This window comes from Lolium rigidum, chromosome 6, assembly GCF_022539505.1.
Source record: "Lolium rigidum isolate FL_2022 chromosome 6, APGP_CSIRO_Lrig_0.1, whole genome shotgun sequence".
NCBI lineage: Eukaryota > Viridiplantae > Streptophyta > Magnoliopsida > Poales > Poaceae > Lolium > Lolium rigidum.
Window position 1 is genome coordinate 258,530,414 of NC_061513.1, and position 11,646 is coordinate 258,542,059.

General features: G+C 51.6%; 2 protein-coding genes across 2 annotated transcripts; both read right to left on the minus strand.

Moving 5' to 3' along the window:
- Positions 1-1,011: 1,011 nt before the first annotated feature.
- LOC124664008 (xaa-Pro dipeptidase-like) lies at positions 1,012-6,948 on the minus strand. The gene is made up of 2 exons (XM_047201622.1): positions 5,494-6,948; positions 1,012-1,113 (listed from the first exon to the last, which is right to left on the minus strand). The coding sequence occupies exons 1-2, from the start codon at positions 6,922-6,924 to the stop codon at positions 1,012-1,014; spliced, it is 1,533 nt and encodes a 510-aa protein (XP_047057578.1). The 5' UTR covers positions 6,925-6,948.
- A 3-nt stretch (positions 6,949-6,951) lies between these two features.
- On the minus strand, positions 6,952-7,347 carry LOC124664009 (SKP1-like protein 4; the record flags this gene model as incomplete). The annotated part of the gene is made up of 1 exon (XM_047201623.1): positions 6,952-7,347. A coding segment is annotated over exon 1 (396 nt), but the record flags the coding sequence as incomplete, so codon positions are not given.
- Between the last annotated feature and the right edge of the window lie 4,299 nt (positions 7,348-11,646).

Sequence of the window (11,646 nt, forward strand, 5' to 3'; positions counted from 1 at the left end):
GGGAACCTCTGTCGGGTTCGGGCAAAGCCAAGAAGTCTACTGTCTCTAAACGTCGAGCTGCTCGCAGGCCCACGCCTGTGGGTCACAGACCTGTCACCCGCCAAGCACGGGCTTTGAGCAGAGTGTCCCAATGAGAGCTCTGTTCTGGAACATTAGAGGGTTCGGCCGTCCGGGGAGGCGAACCCTGCTAAAGGAATATCTCAGGTTGCATCGTATTGACTTAGTTCTCCTGCAAGAAACCATCAAACAGGACTTCACGGACGCCGAGCTTACAAGTCTAGAGGTGGGCGAGAAATTCTTCTGGTCCTGGCTTCCAGCTAACGGCCACTCGGGGGGCATGCTACTGGGAGTTAGGGACAGCCTGTTCGAAGTGGGAAGAATGGACAAGGGGCAATTCTTCCTTAGTTTATCGGTCCTTCATCGGGTATCCAACAGGAAGCTGGAGGTGATTGGGATCTATGGGCCTGCTGACCACGCTCGTTCCAGGGGGTTCCTGAACGAGATTTCGGGCAAGATCGCTTCGTGCACTCTGCCCATCCTCATGGGAGGGGACTTCAATCTGATCAGAGCTGCTGAGGATAAGAGCAATGACAACCTTAACTGGCCACTGATTGACTTGTTCAACAACTCCATTGCGGCCTGGGCTATGAGGGAGATTCCGCGCACGGGAGCTCGGTTTACTTGGTCTAACCACCAACTCAATCCGGTCCGTTCTGCTCTAGATCGCGTGTTCGTTTCTGCCTCGTTTGAAGCGATTTTTCCTCTGTGTTCCCTGTCTGCTGAGACCAGCCTGGGATCCGATCATACACCGCTTGTCTTCGACACTGGAGAGGGTTTCCCAGTGCGCTCCAACAGATTTTTCTTCGAAACAAGCTGGTTCGAGCGCCAGGAGTTTATCCCCTTGGTCCAGCAATCTTGGGAGAGATTGTTGACCAAGGTGGGCGGCCGCGACATCATTGATTGGTGGAACTTCATGTCCTCTGGCCTTAGGCAGTTGCTTAGGGGTTGGAGTCAGAACCTTCGAAGGGATTCTAAGGCTGAGAAAGTCGCACTGCTGACCAGGATCGCCGAGCTTGATGTGCTGGCCGACGCCACAGGCCTTGACGAGGATGCCTGGGCCTCGAGATACCACTTGGAGGAGCAGCTGTTGCATATCTACAGAATGGAGGAGGAACATTGGCGTCAGCGCGGCAGAGTGAGGTGGGCGTTGCAAGGGGATGCAAACACGGCCTACTTCCATGCGGTAGCCAATGGGAGAAGAAGAAAATGTAATATTTCTAAGCTTCGAACAGACGGTGGAATCATATCCGAACCTAAGCAGATCCAAAAACACATTTACGAGTTCTATAGGGACCTCCTGGGTTCCTCAGCTCCAAGGGTTTGTGGGCTGGCGCCTTCCTCCTGGGGTGAGGAAGCGCGTGTTTCAGAGGAGGAAAATAGGGACTTGGTGCGTACCTTCTCTGAATCGGAACTCGAAGCCATTGTCAAAGAGATGAAAACCGACACCGCTCCGGGTCCGGATGGCTTCCCTGTGGCTTTCTTCAAGCGCTTCTGGCATCAGACCAAACATGGCATCCTGCACATCCTCAATGACTTTGTGCTGGGGCGCATTGACATTTCCAGACTAAACTTTGGCATTCTGTCGCTCATCCCGAAAGTTCCGGGGGCGGAACAAATCTCTCAGTACCGACCGATTGCCCTGATCAATGTTATCTTCAAGATCATCTCCAAAGCGTATGCCTCCAAGCTTGACCCTATCGCCCACAGAATCATCTCCCCGAACCAAACTGCCTTTATTAAGGGAAGAAATATCCTCGACGGCCCTCTCGCTCTCTTGGAAATCATTCACGACATCCGGAAAAGGAAGCACAGCGGGGTGCTTCTCAAGCTAGACTTCGAAAAAGCGTATGACAGGGTAAACTGGGACTTCCTGGGGGAAGTTCTCCGCTGCAAAGGCTTTGACGCAGGTTACATCCACAGGATTTTGCAGCTTGTCTCCGGGGGACAAACTGCGATCTCTATTAACGGTGAGGTGGGTCCGTTTTTTAGGAATAAGAGAGGGGTTCGCCAGGGAGATCCCCTCTCCCCATTGCTCTTCAATTTTATCGGAGAAGCGCTCTCTGGGATCTTATCTGCCGCGGCGTCGGCAGGCCACATCCATGGGTTAGTTTCTCACTTGCTGCCAGGAGGTATCACCCACCTACAATATGCCGACGACACGCTTATCCTCATCCAAGGTTCGGACGAGGATATCGCGAACCTTAAGTTCCTCCTGATGTGCTTCGAAGATATGTCCGGGCTCAAAATCAACTACCACAAAGTGAAGTGTTCGTCCTGGGACAGCGTACCAGCGAGAGATTCAGCATTGCCAACAAGCTGAACTGCAAACTCGGCAGCTTCCCGTTTATCTATTTAGGAATGCCAATTTCAGACAGGAAACTTACGCTTGAGCAATGGCTGTTCTTGGTTAGGAAGCTTGCTGGTAAGATTGAGCCCTGGGTGGGTAGACTGCTGTCCTCTGGGGGGAGGCTCATCCTCTCCAACTCCTGCCTTGACAATCTTCCAATCTTTGCGATGGGATTGTTTCTTCTGCATGATGGGATTCATGCCAGGTTTGACTCGCATCGGTCCAAGTTCTTTTGGGAAGGAGCTGGCCCTAAGAGGAAATATCACCTGGTGAATTGGCCGGCGGTCTGCCGCCCCAAAGAGGTTGGGGGCCTAGGCCTGCTAAACACCAAGAAAATGAACTTAGCTCTTCTCCTCAAGTGGATCTGGAGGCTATATCAGGAAGTTGACACGATCTGGGCTCGAATCATCCGTGCCAAGTACGATGACGCCTCTGACTTGTTCGCGGGTTCAGGCCGCGGTGGTTCCCCCTTCTGGAAAAGTCTGCATAAAATCAAACATCTATTTAAAGTCGGTGCAAAACATGAGGTCGGGAATGGTATCCGCACCAATTTCTGGAAGGATTGGTGGATTGGGAGGGGCCCCATCATGGATGCATTCCCTTTGCTCTTTGCCATCTGTGATAACCCTGACATCTCGGTTGCAGAAGCCCTCCACCATGACGAGCTACATATCCGCTTCCGGAGATCCCTGGATCAGGAAGGTTTGCGCCTTTGGGGGGAGCTACAGGGGTTGCTAACCTCGGTGTTTCTTAGTACAGACCAAGACCAAGTGTCCTGGCACCTTGACCCTTCTGGTTCCTATACAGTCAAATCCATGTACGCCCAACTTTCCCGGGGCACGACGGTTGCCCATGCTAAGGACATGTGGGAAGCCAAACTCCCTCTCAAGATTAAGATCTTCTCGTGGCAGTTGGCGCTTGACAAGCTGCCGACGGGCCAACAAATCCTGACCAGACACGGCCCTTCCAATGGCCTCTGTGCGCTTTGTGGTGCGCCGGAAGACACGAGTCACATTTTCTTCGCCTGCTCTCTGGCGACGTTCTCTTGGTCGGCCTTGCGCCAGTTGCTTGGGTGCAATTGGTGCCCGGCCAATTTTGCACAGTTTCATGCTATCCTCTCTGGTTTTTCGGGTTACCCTAGGAGGTTGCTGTGGGTGTTTTTCTTAGCTCAGTCTTGGGCCTTATGGAATGTGCGCAACAAACTTGCGATTGAAAAGAAACTTATTTCTAACCCGGCTGACATTCTTTACAAAATCATCATTTTCTTGCAGTTGTGGAGCCTAAAGGCCAAGGCAAGAGAAAAGGAGGGGCTAAGCTGGATGGCACGCGAGCTAAGGGAGCTGTACGTGCAGCTCAAGCCGCCGGTGGTCTGAAGAAGTAGGACGTGGCTCGGGACGGGTCCGGGCGTGCGAGATTCTCTCCAGGCGTTCTTGCTTCCAGGCTATGATTTCTGGGTCTAGTCTTATGTTAGTTCTCATTGTTTTTCCTGAACTTCATGGTGGCCAAGCTGTAAAGCCCAGCAGTGTGTAATCATAACCTTGTTACCGTGTGGCTTTATTAAGTTAAAGTCGGGCAGTGTTGCCTGGTTTCTAAAAAAACGAGGTCAACCTGCTGAGGGAAGGCGACCCCGAGGAGTCCGCGCTCGTGGACGTATGGCTGGACGTGGAGGCCCTCCAGTACGACCCCGCCATGAGCTCGGTCTTCTTCCAGCACCGCGTCGTGCCGGCGCTGGGCGGTACTCCCGACGAAACCATCATCGGCGAGAGCATCGAGAAGCTGAGGAAGGTGCTGGACGTGTACGAGGCCCGGCTGACGAAGCGCAGGTACCTGGCGGGGGATTTCGTGAGCCTGGCGGACCTCAGCCATGTCCCCGAGGCGCACTACTTCATGGAGATGCCATACGCGGCGGTGTTCGACTCGTACCCTCGTGTCAGGGCGTGGCTGGAGGATCTGTTCGCCAGACCGGCAGTCAAAAAGGTCGTCTCCCTCATGGCCAATGACTTTAGTGGATGACGTGAGAGTCTTCATGGATGGCGCATGATTTCCCTCTTACTAGTAGGATCTGAGAAGAAGTATCTTGTTTGAAGATTGTACACTTGCATTTGTCCAGTGAGAAAAGTCGAATTATGTCATTGTCATGTATATATGCTTGGATATTGCAAGTGATTTGCAGTATGTGCAGGGTATTGAATCTTGCACCATTTAGTCTTGCACCATTTAGGATCAAAGTCTTTCATACCTAAGTTGGTAGTGCTTGTTGTAAAAATACGAGTTTAACTTGCCGTACGCCTTTGCCTTCTCAAAATCTATTTTCAGAGGAACGTGCTCAAGCTTTTTCCGGTCAAGCTCGTGAATTTTTTCGTGGAAGAACAGGTTGAAATCGGTAAAAAGTTGGCGTGGTTGCAGTCTGGCGCAGGTACAACCATCGGGCTTAGGATTAATAATACTGTAGCAGGCCGGCCCACGTGTGCCAGCTATTGCTGTTTTTGGCAAAGATTTGTGCTCCACATGTTTCCCGTTTTAGAAATATAATCTGGTCTGAGCCATAGCTGCCAAGTTTCCTGTAGAGAAGAAACGGGGGCAAAAACGGGGGACAGGATTTGGAGGCTGGCAAAAACAGGAAACAACAGGATCCGCATCTCTAGATCGAATCTTATTCATCGGGGACGCGAACCCTGTCGTTTTGGTATGGTAAACCCGGTATGGTAATAATTTCGACTCCTAAATCCGAAGTTTAGCTTATTGCATTTTTTTTTTGTCAAAAACCCTTTGCTGTAAAACCATCTTGCGTCCACGTACCACACTCACATGTATTGCTGAAAGATGCTCAGTACAATATCGTTAATATCATACAATAATGTACATTGTAAAAAACTGCCATGTGTGATCTGGTTGTCGTAAAATACAAGGTGTATGCATTATGGTAAAGTAAGTGCACTTGAGAACCGTCTTGTAACTAGCTGAATGCGAACCACATTGTCTATGCCTCTATGGAACAGCTATACAGGAAGGACATCGCTAATTCAACTGAAAAAAAGGTAAACCGAAAACCCACATAAACAGCGACATAATCTCTAGTTCTTAGCTCGCAAAGGCCAATGCGCGTCAGCCATCACCGCTTCGATTTCCCAGGTCTCTCTTGGGCAATTTGTCATGTTCTTGCATCCTCGGGCCGTCACATACAAATTACTCTCAATACGAACGCCACCAAACCTTTTATAATTTTCAATCTCTTCCCACTTGAAGAACTTTGAGGAAATTGGGTCATCTCTAACGGGCCCCAGCAAAGCATCAATGAAGTAACAGCCTGGTTCGACAGTAATAACCATCCCTTCTTTAAGTTCTCTAATGGTTCGCAAGGCGCTTAGTCCTGGCTCCTTTGGCCTCTCCGAGCCTTCAGGGTAGCCTCCAACATCATGGGTGTCAATTCCAAGTAAGTGTCCAAGACCATGAGGCATGAAAAGAGCTCCCAGCCTTCGAGCCATCATATCGCCAATATCACCTTGGATGATGTTTTCTTTCTCTAAAGATTCCAATATTCTTTGCTCTGCCAGCTTGTGCATATCAATCCATTTTACTCCCGGGCGCATGTGTGATATAACGGCATTATGAGCCTCAAGGACAGCATTGTATACTACCGTCTGGTGTCTGTTAAATCTCCCATTTATAGGGTATGAACATGTGATGTCGGAGCCATAGAAATGGTATTCAGCTCCCATGTCCATCAGAGCCATGTCTCCGTCCATTAGTGTTCGGTCATTTGGAGCTGCAGCATGTCCATAATGTAGTACAGAACTGTTCTCTCCGGTAGCACATATACAAGTGTAGGAGCAATGTCGGCAGGCTCCGTACATGTAAGCGTGATGAAGAAAGATGCTTTCTAATTGAAATTCCTTCATTCCTGGTTTTGCTTGTCTCATAACCTCAATGTGTGCTTCCGAGCTAACATCATTAGCGTACTGAAGGACGGCAAGCTCCATGTCAGACTTTATAACACGACACTCAGTTATGATAGGATGAAGCGTGGTCGAGTCGGTGTCGAAGTACTTGTCCATGCCTTCAAAGCTAGCAGGTTTCGAGTAATTTCCACTGTCGGTGCTCTTTCCATGTAAGAGGAAAAGAAGAGGCTTCCCACGCTCATCACTGAACTGATTTTGCAAAACCTGTGCAAGCTCATCAACATAGAAGGCCTTGTCAACCTTGTACATATCCTTGAAATAAGACGATGGTTTTATTTGACCCATCCAGACAGCGTAGGCAGGTGGCAACCTTGGAGCGAATAGGATGGACTGCCCGGAGGCAATGTCGACTGCGCCATAGAAGCCGGGCTCTCGCACGCCGAAGAGATAGGCGAAGTAGCTCTCCTGCCTGAAAAGCTCGACGTGATCGGTAGAGTCACGAGTCCGCTCCTCGCCGCCCTGGAGGAGGACAAGGCCACGGAGAGGGCGGGTGGAGGCGGAGAGATGGGCACGGAGCGCAGCGACGAGTCGCTCGCGGTTGCCAGCGTGCAATTCCATTGGCACTCTGGGTGGAGCGAGAGCGGAGGAGACCTGCTTCTCCGGCGTCTTCCGACGACTCGTCCGATCGGCCACCGTCTTACAGGCCAGGCCCAAGAGACCCTGCACGTCGAGGTAGTTGGCGGCGAGGATGAGGCTCATCAACGTGTCATGGTCCATTCCGCCGACGAAGTCGGCGTCGAAGCGCTCCAGGTCGGGGTTGACGACGGCATGCCCGGCCGCGTAGTGACAGGTGCAGTAGTCGACAACGCGAGCGAGGATGCGGCCGGTCACCTTAGGCAGCGGGATCACGCCGGCGCCCGCGCCGTCGTCCTCCAGCATGTCCCGGATCAGCATGGACGCCGCCGCCATAGTCTCTGCCTGGACCACGAGCTCCTCGCCGTCCGAGCTGCGGAGCATCACGGTTTTGCTGCTAGTCACCATTATTGCGATCGCTCTCACTCCGATAGAACTTGATCGATCGGATATATCGCGTGTACTAATCGGATGAATCGATCGGTGGGTCAAAGAATACTAGAGATGCGGCACGCGCCCAAATATATACTGTATAAATCAGGGGAAGTCGGCAGCGCGGTCGATGGACACATATTCGAGTCCGAATCGGTCACGAGTCTGAGTTTGTACCGACTGTTAGAGTATATTTGGTAGTTATAGATTACACGGGATTGTATTAGGATTGTTTCCATATTCTCCCTAGGAGGTTTCTTAGCTTTCAAGTCTTGTACTCTATATATACTCACCCATGAGGTGCAATACAACATCCATCATATTCCGCCAATCTCTTCTCCCTCTATCCTTCTACATGGTATCAGAGCGGCACGCTCCTTGACCTAACCGCCGCAAAGTTTCCGCGCCGCGCCGCCCCCGGGGAGGTCGATCTCCATGATCTACTCCGGGGGCCGCGCAACTCGTATGAGGGTTCGTCCGCCGATCCGTTGATCCGCTGCCCTCGAGTCTTTTTTTCCAATCCGTAGATTGGTTTTCTTTTTGCTCCGCCGGTCGCTCGACCGGCGTTTTCTTTTTTGGTTTACCGATCATAGATCGGATTGAGTCGCCCACCACCGCCGTCACCGCGCGCCTCTACTCCGACAACGACATCGATCTATACCGGCCATCTTCATCAACCGCGCGGCACGGCCGCACGCGTCACACACGGGACGCCTACGTGCGACGCAGCAGGCTGTCTCGCCCGCGCGGTCTCCATCGCCGGTCAGTCTTTGCCGTCATCGCCCGGGACATCACCGACAACGTCGCCAACGACTCCAATCTGCGGCACGTCGTCCACGCTATGGCGCGTACAGCGCCGCCGTCGGTCTGATCAACCGACCGCGCGCACGTCTCCGCCAAGCACGTCCCCGAGCACGCGCCTACCACCGATCGAGCTACGGGCTGCCGCTGCGTCGCCCCTTCAGGTCGCAGCGCCGCCGCCTTTGGTCCACGCTGCTAGCCAACGACGCGCCTTCTGAGGCGCGTACATCGCTGGTGGCGTCCCACCGCTGCACCGACTCGCGCCCTGCAGCTACGCCAGCCCCTCAGGCCGTGGCGTCGCCGCACGCGGTCGCCTTCGCCGTCCCCCGCGCGTCGATGTCCGAGGCCACCACGCGCGCCGCCCCTTCGGCGCGGGTCGCCTCCATCCGCGCATGGTCTTCGTCACGCCGCTGGGTCTTCCTCGCCTACTTCGTGTACCGCCGCCGCGCCCCCACCCCAGGTCGCCGCTGGGCTCGCCAACCTCTTCAGGTCGCGCTGGGCTCGCCGACCACCGCAACGCCCATCTAGGCGTCCAGCTTGACCACCCCTGGTCACCGCTGGGTTCGCCGCCTTCTACGTCTTCGTACACTACAGCTTCGCCGCCAGCGTCCTCGCCTCTTCCCCGACTACGTCACCTGCTACTCTACTCCGACACCCGTCGTCGAGACTCGCCTCTTCCCCGACTACACCACCTGCTCCTCTTCTCCGACACCCGTCGTCGAGACCTCCTCTACTAGTCTACTCCGACATGGCGCGCACTTTGTAATGTTCCCTACCCTCGCATGCCCGGTACTGGCAACACCGGAAGTGCCTTCGTCCCCGACACGTTCCCGAGTCTGGCAAACTCGCGTCGGACGTCTTGCCTTCATCGGCTTCGACAACGTCTTCTTCGGCATCGCCTCTACGACTGCCTCGACCGCGTCACCGACTTCTTCTATGTGTACTCGGTTCTGGCAAAACCGAAGTATGCCTTCGTCCCCGACGTGCGCCTGGTTCTGGCAAAACTAGGGCCGCACCTCGTCCTCGACGGCTCGGACCGCATCGACTTCGGCATCGACCATCTCCACGACTGCCTCGACGCGTCTCCGTCACTCTCCTCGCGCACTATGCGCTTGCGGCTTCATGTGCGGCTACCTCGACACCGGCACCCACGACGACATCGACCACGGCATCCCTCGCGCGGCTACCCCGACCAAGGTTGCACCACCCAACGCTCTCGGCTCCCTCGACATCGGCACAAGGGCTACCACCTCGCCTGCGCCTCACCAGCTTCCTCTACAGTCCAAGCATCCGCGACGCAACTCCGTCCACGACGCTCCCGCTATGACTGCGGGGGAGTGTCAGCCCGTTGCTTCCTACCTTCGGCTTCTCTCCTGTCTGACCGTCCGCGACGCTACTGTTGTTCACGTCGCTACCGCTACGACTGCGGGGGAGTGTTAGAGTATATTTGGTAGTTATAGATTACACGGGATTGTATTAGGATTGTTTCCATATTCTCCCTAGGAGGTTTCTTAGCTTTCAAGTCTTGTACTCTATATATACTCACCCATGAGGTGCAATACAACATCCATCATATTCCGCCAATCTCTTCTCCCTCTATCCTTCTACACCGACAAGTTAATAACGTGCGACAAAGGGTCCTTTTTTGCGAATTACAAAGGGTTTTTTCTTTTATTTTGAGTGGAACGTGCAGAAAACCTAGAGAGAAGTAGATGAAATTTTCGAAATGCAATGGCTTCAACTTTTCTTCTGTTGCACCAGAGCGACCATTACCATGTCCGCGCCAACAAGCGTCCACCGCACCAAAGCTGCAGCTCGAGGAGGAACTTGACGACGGGCCATCATCCAAGCAGAACTTGAGGATTCAAAGGAGGAGGAGTCTTGCGGCAACGCCTCCAAGGTGGTGTGTAACACCCCAAAATTTCAAAACAAAGAAAAATAAATTTCCCTTATTCCAAAATTTTGAGCCAACAAAAACTTGGATTGATTTTAAATTGTGTGCATAGTGTTCATACATGAATGTTTTGATGTTGCCATAAATGTTTGTTTGATATGTTTCTAAACCCAAAACCATGCCTATTGGATCAAAGATAAACAAAGCAAAAGAAAATAAAATATAAAAATAGAATCATGTATGAGCATATGGCCACATTTGCAAATATTAACCTATGCCATGTTTACTTTGCTTAGATGGTTTGAAAACATTAATAAACTCAACATAGTACTCATTGAACCCAAAACAATAACATTTGAGTCAAAGAAAAGCAAAACAAATAAAAAGAAAAAGAAAAATCAAGGCACATGTGATAATGGTCACTTCTGAAAATATTATCAGGATGCCTACTTTGAGCCACTGTGGTTATTCTTTTCTCAACCAAGCACCAAAATCTTTTTGCCCATCATCCAAGAACACATCAAGGTGATCACATTGGTGTTGACCAACCTTGCTGAGTTATTCTCAAATGCTTATAATAAGCAACCAAAGTGACAACATTGAGACAGATTCAAGATCACCTCAAATTTGATTTTCATCAAACCAACCTCATTTTGCAAACCAATGCCACCAAGAGATGTCAAATAATATTAGAGTCACACCCATGAAATATTTTGGCAAAATTCAAAATAAAATCTCTTGCGGACATTTTGTCAAACACTTGGTGTGCACAAATCAGAGAAGTGCATACACTCTAAAAACCAGTGGGTTTTAGCCTAAACCATCACTCCATTTGTGATCATTAGTGTCCCCTTGCACCCTCTGGATAATGCCATGCATTTGCATCACTGCTCACCTAGTGATCATGACAATGCCATGCCCATGTCACTCACCATGCCACCCCTCTCTCCTCTTATCCCTGGCTTACCTCACCATGTCCTGGAGGTACCCTCACTCTCTTGAGCACGACGGTACACGCCCTGGCCAAGGAGAGACCAGCTCTGCCCAGGCCAGGACGCGCCCACGTCACCTAGGGACGCCAGCGCGCGCACGGACGCGATCACCGCGCACGCCAGAGCACGACGTTCCCCATCGCTGTTGACCTCCCATCACCCTGCCCTTTCTCACCCACAACCACCATGGTTCCAGCTACCTCCCAGACACGGTCGTTTGGCCTGGAGCGTCCTGTAGCCGTCGCCATCGACGACGAAGTCCGTCGGACCCGTGACGGACACCGACGTCGCTCGATGAAGGAGATATGCCCTAGAGGCAATAATAAAGTGGTTATTATTTATATCTTTATGTTTATGATAAATGTTTATATATCATGCTAGAATTGTATTAACCGAAACATTAGTACATGTGTGATATGTAGACAAACAAGAAGTCCCTAGTATGCCTCTTAAACTAGCTTGTTGATTAATGGATGATTAGTTTCATAATCATGAACATTGGATGTTATTAATAACAAGGTTATATCATTGTGTGAATGATATAATGGACACACCCAATTAAGCGTAGCATAAGATCTCGTCATTAAG

Bases quoted from the DNA above. Each gene is read 5' to 3' on its own strand.
- LOC124664008 (XM_047201622.1), bottom strand. From the start codon at position 6,924: ATGGAATTGCACGCTGGCAACCGCGAGCGACTCGTCGCTGCGCTCCGT. The intron at 1,114-5,493 runs GCTAAGAACTAG...CTCGAGGCCCAG, and splicing joins ACGCGCATTGGCCTTTGCGA to GCATCCTCGTCAAGGCCTGT.